The sequence below is a fragment of the Urtica dioica genome, chromosome 7, assembly GCF_054948205.1.
Source record: "Urtica dioica subsp. dioica isolate 48M chromosome 7, U.dioica_male_clone48M_v1_H2, whole genome shotgun sequence".
NCBI lineage: Eukaryota > Viridiplantae > Streptophyta > Magnoliopsida > Rosales > Urticaceae > Urtica > Urtica dioica.
In genome coordinates, this window is record NC_142762.1 from 17400846 (window position 1) to 17428545 (window position 27700).

Below are 27700 nucleotides of genomic sequence, written 5' to 3' on the forward strand. Positions count from 1 at the left end.
TTTATGGACTAAAAGACTATGGTTTTATCATAAAGCTTCAGACAAGGAAGATTGAATGAACATTTCAACTTTTTATTAAGCAATTACAAGCAAGAGTCTTCGTAAGACTATATGACATCAAATGTACATAAATAGACACTACTACTCTTCTTGTGGGCACCATTGACAACAGCCATGCGGGTCAAAGACGCGACTGCGGAGGAGAACGCGTCTCGCGGGATCACATTTTCCTTCTTTGATGCCATGTTTCCTCCTCTGGATGACGAGTTGCCAGAGGACGACCTGCCTCCGGAAGTCCCTGCGGAGGCCGCCCAGTCGTCAAACTGTCGGTCTGATGGAGAAGCCGTTGGCGGGCCGGGCGCCCCTCGCCCCGAAGACGACGAAGAGCAGATCGACTTCAGCTCAGAGTGGCCAAGTTTTCTTTGGTTTTCTGCGCACTTGTTTAGCGCTCGCTTTACGCTTCCTTCCGGATTTTTGTTATGTTTGACATGTATCGTACTTTCGTGCTTTTCTTGTTGGGTTGATTGTGCAACATTGCCCTGCTTTGATTGAAGCCTTTTTATTCGTTATGCGTCTTATTTTCTCGACTTGCTATGCTTAGTGTAATCGATTTGCGCAATTTGAACAATGCGTGTCTTACGAACTCGGCTTACTATATCTAGCGTAACCGGTTTGCACGGCTTCCTGCCGCATTTGGCGGGTGCGATCCTCGGCCATCCCTTCGTGACTCGCTGCCTATCGGCGTGTGCGAGCTGGGCGGCCGTCGCGCTCATCTTCCGGCGAGTACGCTACCTATCGGCGTGCGTATCGGGACGAGCTTGCAGTTCCCAGTGAGCGTGGTACTTGTCGGTACGCGTGTCACGTTTTGGGTTTTGACAGCCGGGATCGACGATCCGGTGCGCGGACGTGATCCGTCGACGCCTTACTGCCTATCGGTGTGCAAGGCGCAACGTTGCGCGAGAGTGTCGCAGCGAAAGACATGCGAGGTCGGAGGTCCGGTGCGCGGATCCAACTTGTCGACGTTTCGCTATCTCTCGGTGTACGGATTCGACTCGTGCGAGAGCGTCGCACGAGGGACGTGCGGGGTCGGAGGTCCGGTGCACGGATCCGATTTGTGGACGTTTCGCTACCTCTTGGTGCGTGAAAAGTGGAGTAAATGTGCTTGTTACCATCATTCTATCCTCCTTAGCCCCCCAAGTTTCTTGGGTGCTCGTAGAGGAGACTAGAAATTATAATACAATACTTTGAAGCGAAATGTAATTCATTATAATGTTGAAATGGTTAAAAAATTACATCCCAGGCCGTTGGCCGAACTTGAAATTTAAAATTGTCTTTGCTAAAATCGAAAATAGCATGAAAACAACAAAACGTAAAGTGGACGACTGAACATCTATTGGTAGTATTGCTGAAGGTGCTCCGCGTTCCACGGGTGTGTGAACACAAGTCCCTCCAGGTTCTCGAGCTCGTACGTGCCGTTGTGGATGGCTCAGCGCACACGGTACGGGCCTTCCCAGGTGGGGCCTAGAACTCCCGCACCTTGCACCTTGGTGTTTTGGAACACCCTTCGAAGAACGAGGCTCCCGTCGGTGAACTTCCGCAGCTTGATCTTGGAATTGTAGTACTTCTCGACCTTCCTCTTTTGTGCAGCAAGTCGGGTGAGTGTGTCCGCCATCCTCTCGTCTATGAGGTCTAACTCGAGCCTGATTGCGTCGTTGATGGTGGCTTCTTCGTACTCCTCGATGCGCAAGGTCGGTAGCTTGGTCTCGACGGGTACCACGGCCTCGACGCCGAACGTGAGAGCGAAAGGGGTTTCGCCGGTCGCATTTCGAGCGGTGGTGCGGTACGCCCATAAGACCATGGGGAGCTCGTCGGCCCAGGCCCCCTTTCTTTCCTCCAGCTTCTTCTTCAAGTTCTCTTTGATTGTCTTGTTAACCGCCTCGACCTGACCGTTGGCTTGAGGATGGCGGGGAGAGGAGAAAGTCTTGCTAATGCCCAGTTGTTCGCACATTTCTCGGAGGCGCGCATTGTCGAATTGTTTCCCGTTGTCGGTTACAATTGACGCGGGGATCCCGAAGCGGCAGCCGATGCTTTTCCAAATGAAGCTCGTCGTGTTCGCCTCGGTGATCTTCGCTAGCGGCTCAGCCTCTACCCACTTTGTGAAGTAATCGATGGCCACGATCGCGTGCTTGTATTGCCTCGGGGCCATAGGTAGCTCACCGATGAGGTCGATTCCCCACTTCGCGAAAGGTCGCGGCACAATGATTGGACACAATGGGGCCGGTGCTTGACGCGGGATGTGTGCGAACCTTTGGCACTTATCACATTTTTTGGCCCACTCGTGGGAGTCCGTTTTCAAGGTCGGCCAAAAATATCCAAGTCTTAGCAGCTTCAATGCCAAAGATTGTCCGGCGGCGTGGTTTCCGCACACCCCCTCGTGCACCTCGTGGAGCGCCTTCCTCGCCTCGACTTCGGTCAGGCACTGGAAGGGGCATGGAGTAGCATCTCTTGAACAAGTTATCCTCCCTCATCGTGTACTTTGGCGCTAAGCTTCTCAGCTTTTTGGCCTCTTCTTTGTCTTCGGGGACGACTCCTCGCTTCAGGAATTCCACGAGCGACGTCATCCATGAGGGTGGCGGAACTACGTCGACTAACCCCACGTCGCCTCTCGAGACGTAGGGTCGAGTCAGCACTTCAATCGGGACGCTTCCTTCAGCCTCCTCGTCTATCCCAGACGCGAGGCGTGCCAGAGCGTCGGCGTCGATGTTCGCTTCTCGGGGAACTTGGACGATCTCAAACCACGATAGGGCCTCCAGATTCTTTTGGGCCTTTGACAAGTACGCGATCATGTTTGGCTCTTTAGCGGCGTAGTCGCCCTTGACCTGGTTCACAATCAACTGCGAGTCGCAGTGGATGCGCAGGTTTTGGGTGCCTAGCTTGTTCGCCAACTCCAAGCCAATGATCAGAGCTTCGTACTCCGCCTCGTTGTTGGAAGCCTTGAACTCGAACCGCAGGGCGTATCTCAGTTTTTCCCTATCGGGATTCGTGAGTACAACGCCAGCGCCAGCCCCCCGGGCGTTTGACGCGCCATCTACGTGCAAGTCCCAGACCGGCCCTATCGGGTTGCTGGTCCTCTTCTTTGACGACTCGATGTGGTCGTTCTCATCGTCTTCCTCGTTCCCATTATCCTTGCCCCTTTGCCGATCGAGGGTGCGCTTGTGAACTCCGCTATGAAGTCGGCGAGGGCTTGGCCTTTGATGGCGGTTCTCGGCTGAAACTCGACCCCGTACTCGCCCAACTCCTGGGACCATATGGCCATTCGAGAGGAGGTCCCTTTTTGAAGGGCCTTCTCGATGGGATGTCCCGTGCGCACCACGATGGGGTGCGCTTGGAAGTAGGGTCGGAGTTTTCTTGCGCTCATGACGAGGGCGAGGGACAATCTCTCGATTTCCGGGTATCGGGTCTCGGCGTCGAGGAGCGCCTTGCTCACGTAATAGACCGGCCATTGCACCTTGTCTTCCTCGCGTATGAGGACCGCGCTCACGGCCTTGTCGGAGACCGCGAGGTAGAGGTACAAAGTTTCGCCATTCTTTGGCTTTGCGAGGAACGGGGGGGAGGGGAAATAGGCTTTCATTTTGCGTAACGCTTCCTCAAACTCCTCCGTCCATACAAACCCGTTGGTCTTTTTCAGTGCCTTGAAGAACGGCTGACACTTGTCAGTGGCCTTGGAAACGAATCGCGTCAGGGCGGCGATCCTTCCCGTCAAACTTTGAACTTCTTTTACTTTCTGCGGCGACCTCATCTCTAAGATCGCCCTAATTTTTTCAGGATTGGCTTCGATCCCGCGGAGGCTCACCATGTAGCCCAGGAACTTTCCAGACTCGACCCCGAAAGCACACTTGTTGGGGTTGAGTTTCATCTTGTAGCGTCGCAGGATCGTGAACATCTCTCTAAGGTCTCGAACGTGGTCGTGGGCCTTGAGGTTTTTGACAAGCATGTCGTCCACGTAGACCTCCATGGTTTTGCAAATTTGATTGGCGAACATGCGGTTCACCAACCTTTGATACGTTGCCCCCGCGTTTTTGAGGCCAAAGGGCATGACCTTGTAACAGTAAAGTCCGCGGTTCGTAACAAAGGTGGTCTTGATCTGATCCGGTTCGTGCATGCGGATCTGATTGTAGCCTGAGTAGGCGTCCATGAAGCTCAGCAACTCGTGGCCTGCCATGGCATCCACGAGTTGCTCAATCCTCGGGAGAGGGAAGCTGTCTTTCGGGCAGGCTTTGTTAAGATCTTTATAATCAATGCAGATCTGCCACTTCCCGTTTGGCTTCTTAACCATCACCACATTGGACACCCACTTGGGGTGCTCCGCCTCCCTGATGAAGTCGGCGGCGAGAAGTTTGTCAACTTCTTCACCAATGGCCTGGTACCTCTCACCGCTGAACGCCCGCCGCGGTTGAACGCGCTCAGTTACTCTCTTGTCGTCATTGAGTCGGTGAACCATTATTTCGGGGTCGATCCCCAGCATGTCGGCGTGTGTCCATGCAAAGACATCTTTGTGCTCGGGGAGGAAGGCGGCGAGCTCGACTCGGATCCTGGACGGGAGTTGGGCGCCTACTTTGACCACCTGGTCAGGCTTGGCGTCGTCCAACACGACGGGAACGAGGTCGTCCGGTGTCTCCACCTTTCGACGCTCGACATCGTCCCTTTGGTCCAGTTCTCCGAAGGTGCCTCCTTCCTCTATCTTGCAGGGGAATTTGTCCCCGAGCTGGAAGACGGTGCTTACCATCATTCCTTTCCCTTTTCCACCCACGCCCTGGATGTAGCACATCCTCGCCATTGACTGGTCTCCCAGCATTACGGCGATCCCATTCTCGGTCGGGAATTTCATCATCAGATGGTACGTGGACGTTATGGCCTTCAACCGATTGAGAGTCGGGCGGCCGACGATGATATTGTATGCCGAGGGCTGATCCACGACAAGGAACGACACGATGTGGGTAACCTCGAGCCCTCCCGGGGTACCGAAGGTAACCGGGAGGTTGATAGTTCCCTCCGTCATGACCCTCTCCCCGGAAAAGCCGAAGAGCGGGGTCGAGATCGGGGTCGGTCTCATCCCGGATAGCTTCATCTTGTCCAACGCCGACTTGAAGATTATGTCGGCGGAGCTCCCATTGTCGATTAGGATTCTCCGGACGAGGTTGTTGGCGACGGGGGCAGAGACGACTATCGCGTCATTGTGTGGATGGAGCACTCGTGCCACTTCTTGGCCGGTGAAGAACATGGATTCGAACGGGGCCGGAGGAGGGGCCTCGTACGTGTGGTTGATGTAGTGTGCTATCTTCCCTTGGGAAACTTCGCGCACGTACTTCTTCCTCTGCGTGGCCGAGTCTCCGAACTCCGGGCCGCCCAAGATCGCGCCCACGATGTGTAGTTGCGAACCCTCCGGTTCTTCGATTGCCGCTCGGTCCGTGACAGTCACCGTCGCCGGACCTTTCTTTTCTTGCCGCGGGCGGCCTCCGTGTGCCGCGGCCGTCCCGATAGTTCTGAGGATGTATTCTTTCAGTTTCCCATCTTGAATCAGGGCCTCGATCTGACGTTTGAGTTGATAGCATTCGGACGTCAGATGCCCATGATCTTGATGGTAGTCACAGTACTTACTTTGATCCCTCTTGGCAGGATCCTTCATGAGAGGGGTTGGACTCCCCAGCTTGTCACAATGCAGAGCCAGGATCCGCTCCGGCGAAGTGTTCAGAGGAGTAAATGTCGAGAACTTTCGGAAGCTATCGACATGTGGCGGCCTCGGCCCGGGGAGGGAGCGGCCGTTAGGGGCCTGGCTTCCCTCATTCCTCCTCTTTCGAGGGTCGGGGCGATCTCCGTCTTGATCGTCGCGGCGGCGACTCCCCTGTCCTCCTGACTTTCGGCCATCTCGGACATCGAGATAGTCCTCGATTCCCATATACGTGCGGGCTCTCGCCATTAGCTCCGCCATGTCTCGTGGGACTTTGCCAACAATAGACTTGAGGAAGTTGCTCGTGCGGACTCCCTCAGTGATCGCCGTGATGGCGTCCCTGTCAACGAACCCTTCGACCTTGTGAGACTCCTCAGTGAAGCGAGCGAGGTATTGTCTCAACGTCTCGTCCCTTCCTTGCCGGATAGAGAGGAGGTGGGTCTTTGGTTTCTTTTGCGCCACGAGGGTGGCGAATCGAGCGAGGAACGCTTCTCGCAGGGCCCGGAAAGACGAGATGCTCCCCGGCCTCAAACTTCGGAACCACTCAAACCCCGACCCTGTGAGGGTCAGGCTGAAGGCTTGGCAGAGGGTGGCGTCTGTCTGCCCTTGCATCGTCATCCACGACTCGTAGTGTTGGACGTGGAAGTGGGGATCCGTCCGTCCTTCGTAGGGGGGAATGGACGGTAACTTGAAGTTTCCCACGCAAGGTTGCGCGAGGACTTGTGCGGCGAAGGGAGAGTATGATTCCTCGATCCCTCTGTACGGTCTTTGCCTCCCTGACTCCCTCATCTCGATGATTTGATTTTGGAGGCTCTGAATCATCGTGACCATGTCAAGCCCGTTAGCAGGGCCGACCGTCGGGGCCACGGGAGTCACCGGTTTGCGCTCGTTGGACGCTTGGTCCACGACATTGGCCTGAGGCCGGCCGAGAGTTGCGACGGGGAGCGCGTCCCTTCAAGAGTTTAGCCTTTGGCGGAGATCCTCCCCTCGGGAGTTTCTCTGCGCCGTCAGGTGCTCTCTAAGGTCCACACTCGGCGCGTGGCGGGGCGAGGTCGCCCTTGGTCGGAACGTCCGGCGAGCGCTTCGGCTATCGGCCCCATCATCTACCAGAGTCGCTCTCTCCTCGGCGAGGGGCCGTGTCCGGCCGCCTCTTGAAACCGAGGGGGCGAGTCCCCGGGAATGTGACCGCGCCTGCTGTCGCGCCAGGTGCGACGGCCCGGCCAAAGCATCGTTAGGCCTCTCGGGCCGCGAAGGGGCAAGGCTAGGCGTTGCCTCATCGGTCCTCGACTCCCCCACATAGTCGGGGTCGGAGTCGTCTCGGGCGGACCTATCTTCAATGTCATAGCCAAGGAGGTTGGCTATGAGCGTACCGTCGACGCCGGGACGGTCAAGGAGCTCCGCAAGCCGCCGGGCCGTGTCCTCTCGGAGCTCGGCCTCGGGGTCATTCATCGGGTCTTGGGGCTGGCTCTCGCTATCGCGAGGTTGCCCTTCAAGACGATGTGCGAGGCGTCGAAGACCGTACCTCGAGCTCGTTGCTCGGGTACCCGCGGAGTTGGTGGGAATGTGACTCATCTTTCGAGAGTCGTGAGAACAAGGAGAGAAAACTGGTAGAGGAAATGCGTCGTCAAGGTCGAGAGATCCCCTCCTTCTAGCGCCAAAATGTTGTCGCAGTTTTTCGGACAACGATTTAGGAGCCCAAAGTGGTTAGACCCAAAGCCGGACCAAGTGGTCTCACTTCGGCTCGAGCGTGTCGGACTTGGTATCCCAAGTCGTCCCTTAGCTGTTCGTGGTATCTATCTCGTCCAGGCACCTGAAAAGCAAGCAGGAAAGGTGTGAACTACAAAGAGAAAACAGGGGGGTTGCCCCTGTTTACCTCTCCGACGCTCAACATCAGTAGGATTGAGGTGGTTTGTAGAGGGTTTAGTGTTTAGGGGTCGAGACTTGAGAGAAACGAGCGAGGTACGAGTTCGGCAGCGTTTCAGTACTCAAATTTCGGATTACCTGGACCGGGAGAGGGACCCCGGTACTTATAGGCGACCAAAAGGGCATTGGGAACCCCTTTGTCCGAGGGCCGGCTCTGAGCCGGCCATGGAGGTGAAGGTCGGCACTGAGGCGGCCTTGGACGAGCGCCGGCTCTGAGCCGGCCTTGGATGAGCGCCGGCTCGGAGGCGGCCTTAAACGAGCGCCGACTCTGAGGCGGCCTTGGACAAGCGCCGGCTCTGAGCCGGCCTTGGACGAGCGCCGGCTCTGAGCCGGCCTTGGACGAGCGTCGGCTCTGAGCCGGCCTTGGACGAGCGCCGGCTCTGAGTCGGCCTTGGACGAGCGCCGGCTCTGAGCCGGCCTTGGACGGGCGCCGGCTCTGAATCGGCCGCGGGCGGGGGAGTCTCAGGACGGCCGCCAGCGTGGCTGTCGTCGATCTACCGGGCCGAGACGGACCGGTAACAATTCTTACAAAATCAGGGTTTTTCTTGGATTTTGAGAGAATCCGGATGGGAATCTTTCCACATTTCGTCGTTACTGTCGTATTCCGGGGAATCCTTTCACTCTTTCGTTGTCTTCAGGCGAATTCTCACTGCATTCCGACGAAAACTTCTTGCGTCTTCGAGTAATTGGTCAAATCCCGATAATTCTTAAAATTTGATGATATTTAGTGCTTTTGATGGAATTTGTTGTTAATTTCTGAGATTTAGTTCAAATTCTTAGTTTCTAACTTCATTATTGTGTTTAATATGAGTTTGTATCAAATGTTTTCCGATTTTTTGTTAGATCCCAAAATAGAGTTTATATTTGAATGTTGTTTTTGAGTTTTTTGTTGAATTAGTTGTAGAATATGAATGTTAATGTATAATTAGTTGGTTTTTTACATGAATATTATCATTATTTTGATTTTTACTTTGTATTGAACTATTTTGTTACTGCATTCCTCTCGGTAAAACAGTATTTGACGGTATTCTTCGACAGTAACAGTAACTTTAACGACACAGTTTACCTTTTCATTTTCTGTATTCCACGGCTTATTACTGGCTTACCATCGGATACCAGCAAAATTTGAGTCCCGAAACGGTAGCGATTGTTAGGAATTCTTGCCCACGAGAAGATACTTATGTAAATTCTCGTTGAAATTATTAATAAAATAAAGTTTGACATTTATTATCTATTTGAATTGAAAGCGTTATTTCTTATTTAATGAGATTTATTAAACATTCATTATTCCATAGCCCTTTGCATCCAACTGAGTCACGTGCTGGGCACCTGAGTTCGGGCGGTGTGCTAAAACATGGTCGATGACTGATATACGCTTGGAAAACTATATCTAAAGTCATATATGTGGAACACATAGGTGAAGGCTGATCACTATGTGAGAGCATTCTACACTTGTGGTAAGTGTACGACTTGGACAGGTCTTGGTGTAGATGTGTCGTTTAAGGACCGTTACGACACACTAACCGAGGCCACTATGATGGTCACAGTGAGACTTGATCTAAATCCTGAAGTGATCATGGACACTGGGTTATGTTACTGAGCTCTTTGACTCATTCGCTAAAAGGCTATTCATGCTAATCACAGCTTATGTCTTGGGAGTTTTCTCAGAGCATAATTCGAGTGGGAAATGATTTACAGATACGGAATCCAGCCTTCCTGAAAGAAGGTTAATGTTCTCTCACCTAAGGGTTGATTCCAAAACCGATAGATTGCGCGCACTTTCGAAATAAGTAACGTTCGAAAGAATCTTTCGCTGGGGAAGCAACAATGCTTAGGGCTGATATGTATCAAGAGAAGTATAACGGAAAAATTGACTTCTATTGACACGGGTTGAACCTGGAGGATCTTGATCACGAACTGACTATATCAGTGGACACTCGTCACGATGAGTAAATATAATTCTAGTATAAAGGAGAGTTCAGTCTTGGCTTACAAGGTGGAGTATTTGACCAAGATTAGACGAATCGATGGACAAAAGAGAAAGGACTATTTCGTCTTTTTCATCGAATTTGTTAAGCTCCTATTACTAGGTCCATAGTCCCCGATTTGGCTCTGATAAAGGCGGATAAGAACTTTCGTATAATAATGTTTATCATTATTAATCTCACTTGCTGTAATTGTGATTGACAGCATTAATTATGGAAAACGGGTATTCGCAGAATTAAATAAATATTTATGGTAGAATTGTTTATTTATTGTTTGATCAAGTAAATAAACAATTATTAATGATTTTTTTTATTGTTGGACCAAGTAAATAAATGATTAATTGGGTTTTAAGCAATTGGGCCTTGCACACATGGAAAAATCGAATTGGGAATTTCGGCATAAGGACTTGCGCAAATCCCCTTGGCCGTGTGCCTCCAAATCCGATTTTTTCAATATTGGTATTTACCAATATTTTCTCTTTAGTTGTTTAAATAAAGGAGAGATAAAAATATAAGATATTGTCCTATATTTTCTCCTTATTTAAAGGAAAGTATTTAGGAGAATATTTAGGAGAATAATATATTCTCCTTTATTATCTCACTAAATAAATTATTCTCTATTTAAATAAAAGAATAATATCCCATAGATATTGATCTGATGGATGAGAGAAAAAGTAGGATTCACTAGATGAGATCCAATGGCCTAGATTTAATCCACTAGTGTGAACACAATAAAAGGAAATAAAATTATCTGGAAGATTCCATGAATATCTCCTTTTTACTACTATAAATAGGGGTTCATGAGAAGGCAAAAATAAGCAATTATTTTAAGCAAATTTTGAGAGAAATTTTGTGCAACCTAGCCTCCTCTTGGCCGTGCACTTCTGCCTCCCCTCCCCTCGGAAATTCGTTTCCATTCTTAGTAAAATAAGAGAAAGATCTCGAGACACCTAGTTTCGTGATCTAGTGAGATAAAGACTGTGCCCACTCATCTTTCTTATTCGTCTCGAAGATTACGTTTCGGAAGACTAAGGTGTCATCACATCGAGTCCTTGAAGAAGGAGTTCTTTGTTGGATCGTGTGGAAGCTTGTACGTTCAAGATGAAGACGGATTGTGAAAGCTTTCAGTTCGTGAACCGAAACTCAATGTAAGTACTCGTTCACTCTTGTTTCGGTTGCTTGACTTATATGCTCTCTCATAATTTTTAATTAACGTAAATCTAGATCTTGTCATATAATCATTGAATTAATTAGCTTATGATTAGCGTAATTAATTATTTTTTCCGCATTTATATGGTTATATGGGGAATCGTCCCCGACAAGTGGTATCAGAGCTAGTTGATTTACTTAATTAATTGATTCGTTCATGTGATTAATTTTGACATTTTTTGAACGAATTTATATTTTGATATGAAGTTCATGCAATTCAATATATGATTATGTGAATTGTGATTTGTGGTTGATCGTAGATTTTTTTATTCTCGCTTTTCTAGATTTTTTGTACACCCGAAATTCAAAGGGTATAGGTTTTTTGTAAATCTTTTATTATTATTATTATTGTTGTAATCCGACGAGCGACGTTCATGATCACGACGATCGGTGAGAGATGAGATGGACATACAACGAAGAAGCATGACGGATGAAGAAAGCCTTAACGACTACGCCAAAAGAAAACTTGTCACAAAATTTTTGTGACAAGTTTCAGCCATCCTCTTCTTGCAAGGCCGCGTCCTCGTGGCGGCGGCGGTCCGGTGCAGCCTCAAGTCTAAACTTGACCTAGGTCAAGATTAGAGGATTCGTCCAGGCCTCAGCCCGGAAACCCTAGTGGGCCCACGGGCCCACTCATAAAAAAAAACTTAGAAAAATTAAATAATTTGATATTGATTTATTTTTCTATAGGACATAAGAATGGGCCTAATTGAATCCATGGGTCAATATGATTGGGCTCATCTTGATTTATTTTTAAAGAGTCAATTAGGATACGATCAACACAAATCAAACCATGCTTGCTATGCTTATTTATTTAATTGCTTTGCCATGCTTGTATGCTATAACTTAGATCGTGTATCGTATGTTTATGGTTGTCATGGGCTTTCATTCATTAAAATTGTCTAATTGGATTACGATAGTTAAATAATGAATGAGTTGAACGGATCGGAGAGCTTTGTCACCAAGCCGATAAGAGGCTAAGCTGAGAGGTATTTAAGAAGACCTAGTGTCTCACCTTCTCTACTGGGAGCTTTTCCGTGAAGGAATACTATTAGGATAATCAAGACTAGAATGTCACAATTTCCTAATGACTAAGCTATATCGAAACTTATTGTTTTTAAGGGGTAGCTTAGAATCACTCGAGCTTTTAATATGATTTAGTAAACACGAGTGTATCACCTAGATTAAAGTTAATGCTAGGAAATTAAAATACTAAAAGTATATTGAGTCTTAGGCCTCCAACATTGACACAACACCGTGAGGATGAAAGATCCCCTCGTGACCGGCGGTTTTCTAAACATGGTGGTCAGTTCCATTCGGAAGGGCTTTTCTGATTCCAATACCAAGGTTGTGTCTCTGACGATAGGTGGGAGGGTTGATCCCTGCGTGTACTAGTTACGCTAGTGCGTATGGGCTAGATTTCTTTCACTGAAATGTTGGGTCGACTCATGCATGAACCAACCGGTGGTTGCTCATGTGGCCAACAATTCCTATTAAAATGGTAGTTAGTGAGCATAGTTATGAAGGTACATGTACTGTGATTGTTCACTAATCTGAGATGGTTCTCATTTTCACTAGGTGCACTCCGTTACGTCACCAGAGTGAAACGGACTGTGACTATTAGTCGAATTACCTTGGAATATAAAAAACTGGGTCTTTTAATATATTTAGTATTTTTCCCCGTGCTTATGCATTATGTTTTTTATTTCCTAAATTTATAAGATGAATGTTTTTTCTTTTCATTAGTAATTTATGTACTTTTATTTTATTAATTTCAGCATGACTTCGAATTATGATCTCTTGAAGTATATTATGGATAACAAAATGAAGTCTGGTGAATGCGTAGTTCTCTATATGAGAAACATGTCGGATTGGATGAACCTAGCTGCCTTTCGGGGCACAAAGATTGATGAGGCAACTCGGGTTGAAATCATTCTGAATTCACTCGCCGAGGAATACGCCGATTTTGTCATTTACTTTCGTGGTTTTGGCCCGGATTATAAAATGACGAATTTCAAAGGGAACTTCTTTCTTGGCGTGATGGTTTGGTAGAGTATGCTTACCATCAGGTGCAATCGAGTTTGGCACCACAGCCTTGTCCACCTTCACCAGAAGATTTACCATTAGAGAATGTTCTCGTAATGGAAAGGCCATCATTTATAGTGATTCCTGATGATGATGACATCAGCCCTGAGTCGTGTGAAGGTAATGTACCGTTCACTCACTTACATGTATTAGAAGCATTATATGCTGGAGATTCTCTCTCGTCCTGGATAATTGATTCGGGGACAACTAATCATGTTTGTACAACCTTACAGGTGTTTGACTCGTGGGAGGAACTGAGGGGAGACGAACTACAGCTTAGAGTGGGGAACGGAGAGTCCGTCACGGCTAAAGCTTTAGGAATAGTTCGACTCCGATTTGGAAATAAATATTTGATATTAGATTCAGTTTATTTTATTCCTGGGTTCTGTAGAAACCTAATTTCAGTTTCTGAATTAATTAAACAAAAAATTTCTTTATCTGTGAATGAGAAAACTATGAGTGTTTCTTTAGATGGAAGATTAATATGTGATGCCTTATTATATAATGATTTATATGTATTAACTCCTGAAAATAAATGTTCATTTAATGCTGAAATGTTTAAAGTAGCTAAACCCACATCTAATAAGAAAATTAAACTGTCTAGTGATGAACAAACCTATTTATGGCACTTAAGACTTGGTCATATAAATATAAAGAGGCTAGAGAGGCTTTCAAGGCTTGGGCCGTTTAAACACCTTCAAGTGGGAACTCTGCCTGTTTGTGAATCCTTTATTGAAGGAAAAATGACCAAGCGATCTTTTGCTGGAAAAGGATTAAGAGCCACCGAACCTCTGCAACTTGTTCACTCTGACGTCTGTGGACCAATGAGTGAGGCTGCGAGAGGCGGTTATGAATACTTCGTCACATGTACTGACGACTATTCTAGATATGGTTTCATTTACCTAATGCAACGAAAATCTGAAACTTTTAGTAAGTTCAAAGAATTTCGTGCTTGTGTTGAAAACCAATTGGGTAAGACTATTAAGACCTTTCGATCGAATCGGGGAGGCGAGTTCTTAGACAACGAGTTCACCGATTACTTGCTTGAGCATGGGATTGAGTCGCAATTATCGGCTCCTGGTAACCCTCAACAAAATGGGGTTGCTGAAAGGAGAAATAGAACTTTATTAGACATGGTAAGATCCATGATTAGCTACTCTTCACTTTCAACATCTTTCTGGGGTTATGCATTAAAGACTGCCATGTATATCTTAAATCAAGTTCCTTCAAAATCTGTATCCGAAACACCCAAAGTACTATGGAATGGAGCACCTGAAGGTTTGCGTCACTTCCGTATTTGGGGTTGTCCCCCTCATGTCTTGGAAAAGAAATCGAGCAAGCTGGAACCAAGAACAAACGTTTGTTTCTTTGTTGGTTATCCAGAAGGGACAAAAGGAGGTATATTTTATGATCCTATTGATAGGAAAACATTCGTTTCAACTCATGATACTTTTCTTGAAGATGATTATGTTAAAAATCATAAGCCTCGAAGTACAATTATACTCGAGGAAACTGTTAGACCAACCCCGAAGACTAACGTCCAAGGGGATCCATCTCCACCTACAATTGTTGTGAGAGTGGGAGATGAAGAAGAAAACACAAACGTTGGTCCAAGTGCTACACTGCCTCGTCGTAGTGGGAGGGTCTCTAGAGAGCCCGACCGATATCTTGGTTTTGAAGCAAACGTCGTTACCTTGGATGCGAACGACGACGACCCCGTGTCATTTAAAGACGCCATGGTCGACTTGGACAAAGAAAAATGGCTAGAAGCCATGAATCTAGAGATAGAGTCTATGCACTCGAACTCAGCCTGGACTCTTGTAGATGCACCCGAACAAATTAGACCGATTGGGTGCAAGTGGATCTATAAGAGGAAGAAAGGAGCTGATGGACAAGTTGAAACCTTTAAGGCTAGACTTGTGGCTAAGGGTTTTACCCAAAGAGAAGGAATCGACTACGACGAAACCTTCTCTCCTGTAGCCATGTTTAAATCCATCAAAATTCTTCTGGCCATTGCCGCTCATTACGATTATGAGATTTGGCAAATGGACGTAAAGACGGCATTCTTGAATGGCTATCTGGAAGAAGAAATCTATATGGCTCAACCAGACGGATTCATAGAAAAGGGTCAAGAGCACAAGGTTTGCAAATTATTGAAGTCCATTTATGGACTTAAGCAAGCGTCTAGATCCTGGAACCAAAGGTTTGATGAGGTGATCAAGACCTATGGTTTCGAACAAAACCTTTCTGAGCCTTGTGTTTACAAGTACTCGAAGAAAGTAGTTGTTTTCTTAATCCTTTATGTAGACGATATCCTCCTTATAGGAAGCGATATTAAAGTAATGTCTGACATAAAGGAGTGGCTAGCAAAGCAATTCCAAATGAAGGATTTGGGGAATGCTGCCTTTGTTCTAGGATTCCAAATCATTCGTGATAGGAAGAACAAACTACTAGCTCTGTCTCAAGGTACTTATATAGATAAGGTACTTTCTCGCTTCTCGATGCAAAATGCCCATGGGGTGTTGTTGCCAATTCGTTCAGGAAAGTTCTTGTCGAAAGAGCAGTGTCCTAAGACACCGCAAGAAGTGGAGGATATGAGTCGAGTTCCATATGCCTCAGCAGTTGGGAGTCTGATGTATGTCATGTTGTGTACTAGACCCGACATATGCTATGCAGTGGGAGTTGTTAGTAGATACCAGTCAAACCCTGGTCAAGAACATTGGATAGCTGTTAAGCATATCCTAAAATATCTTAAGAGAACTAGAGACATGATGCTTGTATACACAAGTAATGACTTGGTGATACAAGGATACACTGACTCTGATTTTCAGGCAGACCGTGACATGTTGAAGTCAACGTTTGGATCAGTGTTCACTCTCAATGGAGGAACGATTGTCTGGAGAAGCATTAAGCAATCTAGTATCGCAGACTCTACTATGGAAGCTGAATATATTGCAGCTTCCGAGGCAGCCAAAGAGGCTGTTTGGCTTAAGAATTTCTTAGCCGAACTGGAGGTAGTTCCTAAAATGAACGAGCATGTGCAACTCCACTGTGATAACACTGGAGCCATCGCAAACTCGAAGGAACCTCGCAGCCATAAGAGAGGAAAGCATATAGAACGAAAATACCACCTTATAAGAGAAATAGTTCGAAGAGGAGACGTGGCAGTCATGAAGATCTCGACGTTGGACAACATTGCGGATCCAATGACAAAGGGACTATCTGAACATGTGTTCATGAAACACGTGGAAGGAATGGGCCTTAGATACATGCCATATCTTCTCTAGGTCAAAGTGGGAGATTGTTAGGAATTCTTGCCCACGAGAAGATACTTATGTAAATTCTCGTTGAAATTATTAATAAAATAAAGTTTGACATTTATTATCTATTTGAATTGAAAGCGTTATTTCATATTTAATAAGATTTATTAAACATTCATTATTCCATTGCCTCCGTATCTAACTGAATCACGTCCTGGGCACCTGAGTTCGGGCGGTGTGCTAAAACATGGTCAATGACTGATATACGCCTGGAAAACTATATCTAAAGTCATATATGTGGAACAAATAGGTAAAGGCTGATCACTATGTGGGAGCATTCTACACTTGTGGTAAGTGTACGACCTGGACAGGTCTTGGTGTAGATGTGTCGTTTAAGGACCGTTACGACACACTAACCGAGGCCACTATGATGGTCACAGTGAGACTTGATCTAAATCCTGAAGTGATCATGGACACTGGGTTATGTTACTGAGCTCTTTGACTCATTCGCTAAAAGGCTATTCATGCTAATCACAGCTTATGTCTTGGGAGTTTTCTCATAGCATAATTCGAGTGGGAAATGATTTACAGATACGGAATCCAGCCCCTGAAAGAAGGTTAATGTTCTCTCACCTAAGGGTTGATTCCAGAACCGATAGATTGCGCGCACTTTCGAAGTAAGTAACGTTCGAAAGAATCTTTCGCTGGGGAAGCAACAATGCTTAGGGCTGATATGTATCAAGAGAAGTATAACGGAAAAATTGACTTCTCTTTACACGGGTTGAACCTGGAGGATCATGATCACGAACTGACTATTTGAGTGGACACTCGTCACGATGAGTAAATATAATTCTAGTATAAAGTAGAGTTCAGTCTTGGCTTACAAGGTGGAGTATTTGACCAAGATTTGACGAATCGATGGACAAAAGAGAAAGGACTATTTCGTCTTTTTCATCGGATTTGTTAAGCTCCTATTACTAGGTCCATAGTCCCCGATTCGGCTCTGATAAAGGCGGATAAGCACTTTCGTATAATAATGTTTATCATTATTAATCTTACTTGCTATAATTGTGATTGACAGCATTAATTCTGGAAAATGGGTATTCGCAGAATTAAATAAATATTTATGGTAGAATTGTTTATTTATTGTTTGATCAAGTAAATAAACAATTATTAATTATTTGTTTATTGTTGGACCAAGTAAATAAATGATTAATTGGGTTTTAAGCAATTGAGCCTTGCACACATGGAAAAATCGAATTGGGAATTTCGGCATAAGGACTTGCGCAAATCCCCTTGGCCGTGTGCCTCCAAATCCGATTTTTTCAATATTGGTATTTACCAATATTTTCTCTTTAGTTGTTTAAATAAAGAAGAGAGAAAAATATAAGATATTGTCCTATATTTTCTCCTTATTTAAAGGAAAGTATTTAGGAGAATAATATATTCTCCTTTATTATCTCACTAAATAAATTATTCTCTATTTAAATAAAAGAATAATATCTCATAGATATCGATCTGATGGATGAGAGAAAAAGTAGGAAACACTAGATGAGATCCAATGGCCTAGATTTAATCCACTAGTGTGAACACAATAAAAGGAAATAAAATATTCTGGAAGATTTCATGAATATCTCATTTTTACTACTATAAATAGGGGTTCATGAGAAGGCAAAAATAAGCAATTATTTTAAGCAAATTTTGAGAGAAATTTCGTGCAACCTAGCCTCCTCTTGGCCGTGCACTTCTGCCTCCCCTCCCCTCCCCTCGGAAATTCGTTTCCATTCTTAGTAAAATAAGAGAAAGATCTCGAGACATCTAGTTTCGTGATCTAGTGAGATAAAGACTGTGCCCACTCATCTTTCTTATTCGTCTCGGAGATTACGTTTCGGAAGACTAAGGTGTCATCACATCGAGTCCTTGAAGAAGGAGTTCTTTGTTGGATCGTGTGGAAGCTTGTACGTTCAAGACGAAGACGGATTGTGAAAGCTTTCAGTTCGTGAACCGAAAATCAATGTAAGTACTCGTTCACTCTTGTTTCGGTTGCTTGACTTATATGCTCTCTCATAATTTTTAATTAACGTAAATCTAGATCTTGTCATATAATCATTGAATTAATTAGCTTATGATTAGCGTAATTAATTATTTTTTCCGCAGTTATATGGTTATATGGGGAATCGTCCCCGACAGCGATAACAGTATTTCGATCTTTGCTTAAACCATTGTTTAAGGTACACATTGAAGATCTGTAAATTTAAACTTTATTTAAAATTTTCAGCAGTTATTAGGAGAAAATGTACGTGCAGAGGCCTGCAAATGTTTAGAAATCACGGGATTCAACGATACACAGTGAAAAGCATACATTGCGGCGATGGGAATTTTTTTCTCCTTCACGAACGGTTTTTATTATTATTATTTTTTTTTGTCGCAAATTTTGATATTGTACATAGGCTTTTATGATTTTATGCACACGAACACTCCAGATTTTGGTTTCGAGAACCAATTCGCTTTTCGAGAAATCCGGTTTTATTCAACCGAGATCCTTCAAAAATCCCGGCTCCCGGGTGGTTACCCCAACATTTAAATCTTTGCTTATATAGTGAGCATATAAAGTTGCAATACTTTTTTTTTTATCTTGTAATTTGTTTTTGTTATATATTTAAACAAAATAGCACAGATCAAGGAGGTGACATCTGAATTCCTTCCATTTTTCTTCATATTGTCACTTTCTCTGGCATCTACTAGACTCCAAAGTGAGGCTTAATACCGGGCATAAATAAGGACTGGTAACCACTGGAACGATGCTTCTTCACACCACAATTCATCAGTTGGTGTAATTTAAGCATTGCAGTTTTACGAACGTATCAGAATGATAGCTTCGAATTTTGTCATTACACACTAGAAAAAGATCAAATAACACAGTATAAATCACGATAAATTGAGATCATGTAATGAACCGAATAGGAAAATCAAATACAAGCATGGATTCCATGCCTAAAAATCTTAGAAAACAATAATGAAAAACCCCCAAATATTCAATTATTTTCTCTTCAACTAAGTCCTATCAAGGGGCAAAGTCATGTCTAGAAGTTGTTTCTCCAGATGATGAACAAAACCATTCTCTAAAAGCAACAAAAGGGGGGGAAAAAATATGGCCAAAATGAAATGAAAAAACATAGGGGCAAGTCCTCACAAAAGTAGCAACCCTATGTTTATTTTTTTTAACCCCATATAAAATTGTGTTTTACTCATTCCGATAAACAAAAAATACTATAACCCTCCATGTTTGTTTGACCTTTTTCCTTATACGGTTTACGCCTTAGCCTGTTCAGTAGCAGCAGCGGGAGCAACACCACCGGTCGTTGGCCTGTACATAATTTATTGAATATTAAAATTAAAATAAATATGATTAAAGCTTTAAGTATTTTATTCAAAGAAAGATAAAAGCTTACAATCCCACGGAAACTTTGAACGCATCGTAGAGACCCCATTGTGCTCCAGTAAGAGTTCCAATCATGACAATACGTAGAGGAAGTCCACGTGTGAAGAGACCCAACAAACCCATCTTCTTCACGGCCTGCACAGTCAACCACCACCCACATTTAAACAGAAATATATCAACCATGGCTTTTCATTCATATCTACAGTGAAATAGCCATTTGAATAAAGTTTAAATTTCACTTTGGCTTTTTTGCTTACGGTCGACTTGTTGTCTAACTAAACATGGATACAAAAAATTGACCGACAACCATTTAAACCAATAACCAAACCAACATTTTAGTGGGGCACGTCAGCAAACTGAAAATTCGAATCGATTATTGGTTTTGAAATGTATAAAATTAGGTTAACCCTAACTAGACCAGATTTCAATAACTAGATAAAGATTAAACCTTTTTTGGGGGGGGGGGGGGGGGGGGGTATAAAAAACGGTTATGTGATTCAAATAACTGAGCCGATCTAACTAAATGGCCATAATTGGTTACTAAAAGTGGGCAAGACCAAAACAATTTTCACTCCAACAGACTAACGACTATGGAACCTGGACTTCTTCGCAAAAGCTTAAGTTTGACTAGGTTGATTAATGCCCATTTAAAAACCAGGAATAGAAGATATGAAAAATATTAGAGACCAACACACTTACATCACCAACTGTTGCTCCTTTAGCATTATTGAGGAAAGAAACGAGGTTGTCAGCCGGGTGAGACACGATGGCACAAAAAACACCAGCAACATATCCACCAGCGAAACTCACACCTAGCTGTAGAGATTTGCTGCATTGGTCTTTTGGCTGAGGGATACCGTACTTGTAGATCATCTCCACGATGGTCTCGAAGGAAGCAAACTTCATCATTGTGTCTACAGAAAAAATGGTAAATAAATATTTAACATGTTTTCTAGCCTATACCAATGACTAATTAATAAAACAAAATCGTAAGTTTTTAGGCATGAAAACCAATTTTAGCAAGTAAATTGATACGTATGCAGCAAATAAAGCTAGTCTCAGGATAAAAAAAAATATGATAAAGGATGTGCAATATAATTTGAGGACAAAAGAAAGATCTTACTGGGTTTTTCAAAGACTATGACGATAAATTTAAATTTTGTTAACATCATGTAGTTATTGTGCAAGTACTATACTTGTCAAATATATTATTAGACGTGTAATATTTTGAAAATTTAATCACCATTGTTATAGGAAGAATGATCACCCTACAAAATACAAATTAATATATAAGTAATTTTTGTTGTTAATACTCTTCTTTTTTCAAGGAAACATTTAACAGATTTTAAAAGGGTCTTAGAAGTTTCAACAAAACATTCATTAGAACAGGCCCTTTGTTAGTGCCTAAACACAAGCAACCAAAATCCATTGCTATATTATTGCCTAATGTTAGGACCGACGCCCTGGGACCAAACTTAAAAGCCATAACAATAGCACCCACAAATATCATTAAGCTCATGTGCATACAGTGGAAGGAAAAACGAAAAGACTCAATAATGCATGACAAGATACAGTAACCCAACTTCCTTCACAAACTTACATGGTATTTGACGACCCCAGAGTGGAACGATGCCCTTGTACAACCTGGGAAGAAAGAAGGCTCAGCTTTCAACACAATTTAAAATCTCAAAGCAAACGCCTAATAGTAGATTCTCTCATATCAATCATATATACCCCATAGCGCCTTCAGATTTGACAAACTTGGGTAGCCCATCTGAGATTCCACGGGCGAACCCAGGCTGAGTCTGAACCCGAACCTTTACGGCCTCAAACGGGCAGAGAGCAACATCAGCGATCACCTCAGCCGATGCAGAACCGGCAAGGTAGATCAAAGTCTTGTACTTGGCAGAATACTCTGGCCCGACAATGTCAGAGTAGTACTTCTTGAAGAACTCGTAGAATCCGAACTTGCAAGCCCCCTGGGCACTGTAACCAAGAAGGGTCGGAACCCATCCCCTGAAAAAACCTCTAGCGCCCTGCTCTTTCAGTAGAACTCCAAAACCAGACGATATACTCTTGTACTTCTCAGGGTTGATCTGATATGGAATATAAATTATGAGACTCTGTTCTACAACTCTCGAGTTAAAAAAGTAAGTGTCGTGATTTACTTAGAGCCTTGAAGTTGAGAGACTCGAGCTTCATAAGAACCGAGTCAATGAAAAAGGCAAGTCAATTCACAAACTCATTTTAGTATTCTACCATATAGGAGGTTCGAATAAGAATTTCGTGAGGAATTTTAATTTCTTACGAAATTTATATTTCTATAACAAATCCCTAAGACCTGTCATGCTCAGATACTCAGATTAGAGAAGACAAAAAAAAAAGTTGAATTAATAATGTTAAAAACGACTGATCAACTCTTCTTAATAAAAGGACTAATCAACTTACAAAGCACGCACGCTTAAAAATAATTTTTTTAGACACGCTTAGTATTTCTCGTGTTAACTACAAATTGTAATACACTGAACAAGGAAAATTACCAAATTATCATGAAAATCAACACTTTACTCAATTACGGAGAATATTCCGAAGGAATAATCTGTGAAATCGAATATGGCGTAATACTGCATCATGGTAATACACCAAAAAATCAAAGACCTCAGATCTAGCCAACAAAGACGGAAAGTAGAGAAAGATCAAGGGAATAAGAAAGGGATCTGAAGGAGTTGGACCTGCATATTGCACTTGACGAGGTCAAGAGGAGTGACGGCCATGTGAGTGAGACCACAGCTGAGGATCCCACCGGCGGTACAAGCGGCGTAGAAAGCCGGCGAGTACATCTCGATCTTCCTCCCTGGCTCCGCTGGAGATGCCACCACCACCGGGAGCTTCGCCGTCGCCGGACGAGACTGGAGCATCGTGTCCACGGCTAGGGCTCTGGACGATGTGGACGAGTAGAGGAAATTGGGGATCAGAGAGTTGCGTTTCTCGGAGATCGACATCGTAAGGAGATTCGGAGAGAGAGAGAGAGAAGGTGTAGATGCGAAAACAGCAGTCTCTCAATCTCTCTCACAAAACAATGGCTCTTCTGTTTTTGCCTCTTTTCGACTTATATCAAACCGGGCAATAGGGCTTCTTTTTCTCTAGCCTTTTATTTTATTCTATATACCCCTTACTGTATGAGGATTTACGATTACGCCCCAAAATCTTCATTGAACATTTCAAGGAATACTGCATAAGCCATAAGTGGAATAAATTTAGATATCTAAATTAAATACTCAAATTTTTGCATTAATTAAGTTATATTACAAAATAGCCAATTTCTGTTTGTCTTTTACTAGTTGACTTGACTACCACTTTTATTTTGATGATTTCTTTTTTCAGTCTAGGGTACATAATTATAAATTTCATGGTAGCTATTTTATTGAGAAATGATTTTTGGCACAACTCACGAGTGGGAACGATCCACTCGTGAGTTGACACGTGGCCACTAACTGCCACATGTCAACTCACGAGTGGATCGTTCTCACTCGTGCGTCGTGCCAAATAGCATAACTCTATTTTATTTTACCTAACATGGTAGCTATTTAGATGGAAACGTAGTAGAAAATGAACACTAATTATGCATTGCAAAATATTTGTGAGAAATTTGTTCAACAATAATAATGTTATGCATGATTTCTCAAACCCTACGAGTCCAACAAAATTAGCCACAGATAAGAAAAAAAAATATAATAAACTAGGAAAAAAAAATGAAGTATATACATCTTGAAAATATGTCGAGTTTAACTTTTGGTTTTAAAAATGTCGAGTTTATATTTTATGTTTAATTAAAATGATAAAATTATACTCTGAAATTGATAAATGTGCCACTAATCTTCGTTTTATTGACTTTGCATTTATCTTGACTCTGATATTTATATGTAAACTCTATTTTATCTTTATTCTTTCGCGCCCTTATGTAATTTATTTATAAAAAAGATTAGAAAAAAAAACCTTCAATCCCTGATTTTGAAATCGAACTAAATCAAAATAGACTAAAAATCCATAACTCTCAAATTGCGACTTTGATTCTTGGATGTCACGCTTGAATTTGTGATCTTGATGATTTTTTTAATGTCGATTTCTATCATTTACTATGTTTGTGTTCACCACGATATTTTATATTTCAGAGATCGTTGTTTTATATGAATGAAGTTTCCGAAATTATTCATTAAATCCTTCTTTTCTCTCACAAACTCAACTGACTTTGTTGGTGATCAATGCACCTTAAATAACCAATTAAATGCGGAAAAGAATAATCAGCTTACAAAAGCTAATTATTAACATGGTTATTAAACAAGATCTAGATTACTCAATTAATTAATCATAAGAAACTTCATCAAGCAAACATATCATATAAAAGACGAGTTTAAGAAAACTTACAGTTTTAGGCTCACGAACTGAAAGCTTTCACAATCCGTCTTCGTCTTGAACGTACAAGCCACCACGCGATCAGATCTAGAACTCCTCCTTCAAGGACTCGATGTGATGACACCAAAGTCTTCCGAAATGTAATCTTCGAGGAAGATAAGACAAAAGAGTGGGCTTCGTTATATCTCTCTAGATCTGGAAACGGGATGTTTCCGATCTTTCTCTCTTATTTCTAAGAATGGAATTGAAGCAATTCCGAGGGGAGGAAGCAAAGAAGAGGCACGGCCACAATAGGAGAGAGGCTGCTGATTTCTACTGTTTAGAATAGGTTCAATTTTTGCTTCACATCAGCCCTCTATTTATATCAGTCTAAAAAGTATCTTTATAGAATATTACAGTTCTAAAACATATTATTTCATTTTATTGTGTTCAGACTAGTGGATTAAATCTCAGCCCTTGGATCTCAACAAGTGAATCCTATTTTTTCTTCAGTATCTAGGATTTTCATCCGTCTCTCATCATATTTCTTCTGTCAGATCAGTATCTAGGATTTTATTTTATACAACAGTATAAAATATTTTGCTGTTGAGAAAATCTAGGAAAATATATTCTCCTAGATTTTCTCCTAAATATCCTCCTAATATTTAGCCTAAATATTAGGAGAGAATATATGAAAATATATCTCCTATTTATTCTCCTATATTTTAGGAACAGAATAAATACTGTTTGCCACACCAGTGCAAAAAACATCAACCACCGTAGGGGGGTAGGCGATTTTTTGCTTTTTCAAGGCCCAACAGATTTAAGCCCATTAAACACTTATTCACTTGTCCAACAATAAATAATAAGTTTATTTACTTGATTCAGCAATAAATAAACAGCTTTACTATAAATATTTATTTAATTCCCAAAATACCATTTTTGGAATTAATGCTGTCAATCACTATTACAACAAGTGAGATTATAATAATAATACATACTATTATATTAACGTTCTTATCCGTCTTTATCGAAGCCGAATCAGAGACGATGGACCTAGTAGTAGAAGCTTAACAAATCCGATCAAAAAGACGAAATAGTCCTTTCTCTTTTCGATCGATTTGTCTAATCTTAGTCAATACTCCACCGTGTAAGCTAGGACTACAGTCCCTTTTAATACTAGATTTATATTTACTCATCGTAACGAGTGTCCACTGATTTAGTCAGTATGTGATCATGACCTTCCAGGTTCTGCCCGTATCGAGATAGGTCAATTTGTTCCATTATACCTTTCTCATTACATATAAGCCATAAGCATCGTTGCTTCCCCAACGAAAGATTCAACCGAACGTAAGCCAACTTCGGAAGTGTGCACAATCAATCGGTTCTGGAATCAACCCTTAGGTGAGAGAAAATTAACCTTCTTTCAGGAAGGATGGATTCCGTATCTGTAAAACACTTCCCTTCTACGATCATGTCCCGAGTTCCCAAAACATCCATTTATTCAACCTTCATTGGCCTTTAACGTGATGAATCAAAGAACCTGGTAACACGACCTAGAAGTCCATGATCACTTCAGGATTAAGATCAAGCGTCACTGTGACCATCATTTGTGACCCTTGCTAGTGTGTCGTAACGGTCCTTAAACGGCACATCTACAGTCAAGGTGTGTCCAGGTCGTACACTTACCACAAGTGCAGAATGCTCCCACTAAGTGATCAATCTTCACTTGTGTTCAACATATATGACATTAGATAAGGCTTTCCATGCACATATCAGTCATCAACCAAGTTTTAGCTCACCGCCCGATCTCGGATGCCCAACATGGGATTCAGTTTGATACGGAGACTATGGATGATAGTTGTTATTGATTCTGAATGTTATCAGACCTCAACCCACTAATCATATGATGCTAATAAAGTAACTTCTTATCTTATTTAGTAATCATCATCTTCTAGTGGGCAATATTCATAACAATCTCCTACTTTGACCAGAGAAGATAAGTTACCATGAGCCAATTTATTCGTAGCCATCGTAAAGATAGTTTCAGAAGTTTTGACCCAGGATTGAGATTCCCATGGATTCTCAATTTTATCATACTCCACAAGTTATGTCAATTCAACTTATATCCAAAATATATATCCACAGTCCATGCTAACTCTTAAGGTCAAGTCGTTTTATTCTTAGTAAATCAATTTACTTTAGAACATTCTAACACTTTCCATGTTTCAGACTATACACCAGACTTCATATCTAAAGACAAGAAGTTACCCTATTCGGTTGTGTACATCTTTTGGTGCCTTCAACAATTTGAACCGTTGCATGCTCAGATCTCATCACACTAACCATAGTGTGATTAAATATGTTTCAATAAGAACTTTATTGACTTCTTCCATTACTTGGTTATTTATTGTGCATCCTTGTTGGTCAAGTCATATTCAATATACATGACTTTAAGGATTTACAATTAAATAATTAAGTATCTCACTATTTCTAGAATATTACGGTGTTTTAAAACACTCGTTAGTATTCTCAAAAATTTAACGTTGTCAAAAGGGCTAATTTATAGTCCACTTATTGACAATGTCCTTAGCCTCAACTTTGAGCTCGTACCTTATCACAATAAGTATGTTTGAGACATTTATGGAACGAGCTTGTCGTTTCTAAACCTCAAGTTTCAGAAATTGTTTTAGCTCAATCAATCGTGTCATCATTAAGCATTACACAACGGTAATAACTTTCTCAATGACACGTGTATAATAATACATTAGGACAAAAATCGTTATCTGGTGCGACGATTGTCGCACCAAATACGTCAAAAGTCGCACCTAATAGTTTATTAGGTGCGACATTAGGTGCAACAAAGTCGCACTTAAAAGCCCGTCGCTAAAGGCATTAGGTGCGACATGTCGCACCTAATAGTCATACCTTTAGGTGCGACATTATTAGGTGCGACATGTCGCACCTAATGCCCAAGCTATTTTCCTGCCAAATTTATTAAAATTGGCAGGTATATTCATATCAGGTGCGACAATGTCGCACCTAATACCCTTCCCGCCATTATATTCGGTGCGACAATGTCGCACCGAATATGTTTTTTTAATTAAAAAAAATTACAAAATCATAAAGTAGAAAATTAAATCAAAATTCATTTAAAATTAAATAAAAATTAATTAACAAAGTTCTAAATTAGAAATAATGTTCTGAAAAGTGAATTGTTGATTAAAAATACAAATTCATTCTAAAAAAATGAAAAAATTAATTCCTAATTTTTTTCCTATACAACTTATCGATAGTAGAATTCCCTCTACCGAATAAGTTTCTAGAACTTCGAGAACCGCTTCTGCGTCCTCGTCCACCGCTGCCTGATGCGCTACCGCTCGTTCCGCCGCTTCCGTAAGGACGGTCTCGCAAGAAATCCATAGAACCAGGCGTGGAACCTGGCGTCTGCTGATTAGCGCCACCTGGTTGCGGTGCAGGCGGAGGTTGGGGAGTCGTGGGAGGCTGGTTGTGCATCTGGGTGAGGAAGGTGATCTATTGCCGCATCTCATGCAGCTCGGCTTGTTGGGCATTCATCTGAGCTCGTATCTCGGCAACCAATGGATCGGTCTGAGATGACGAACTTGACGAGCCTCTATCTAGCGCTTGGGCAACACCCAACGATGACCTTGGGATC

The 27700-nt window shown here is 42.9% G+C and overlaps 1 protein-coding gene across 1 annotated transcript; it reads right to left on the minus strand.

Moving 5' to 3' along the window:
* Nucleotides 1-19104: 19104 nt before the first annotated feature.
* Nucleotides 19105-22760, minus strand: LOC149390278 (mitochondrial phosphate carrier protein 3, mitochondrial-like). The gene is made up of 6 exons (XM_089619446.1): nucleotides 22365-22760; nucleotides 21367-21728; nucleotides 21233-21276; nucleotides 20332-20546; nucleotides 19643-19767; nucleotides 19105-19557 (listed from the first exon to the last, which is right to left on the minus strand). The coding sequence occupies exons 1-6, from the start codon at nucleotides 22632-22634 to the stop codon at nucleotides 19503-19505; spliced, it is 1071 nt and encodes a 356-aa protein (XP_089475572.1). The 5' UTR covers nucleotides 22635-22760; the 3' UTR covers nucleotides 19105-19502.
* Nucleotides 22761-27700: the final 4940 nt, after the last annotated feature.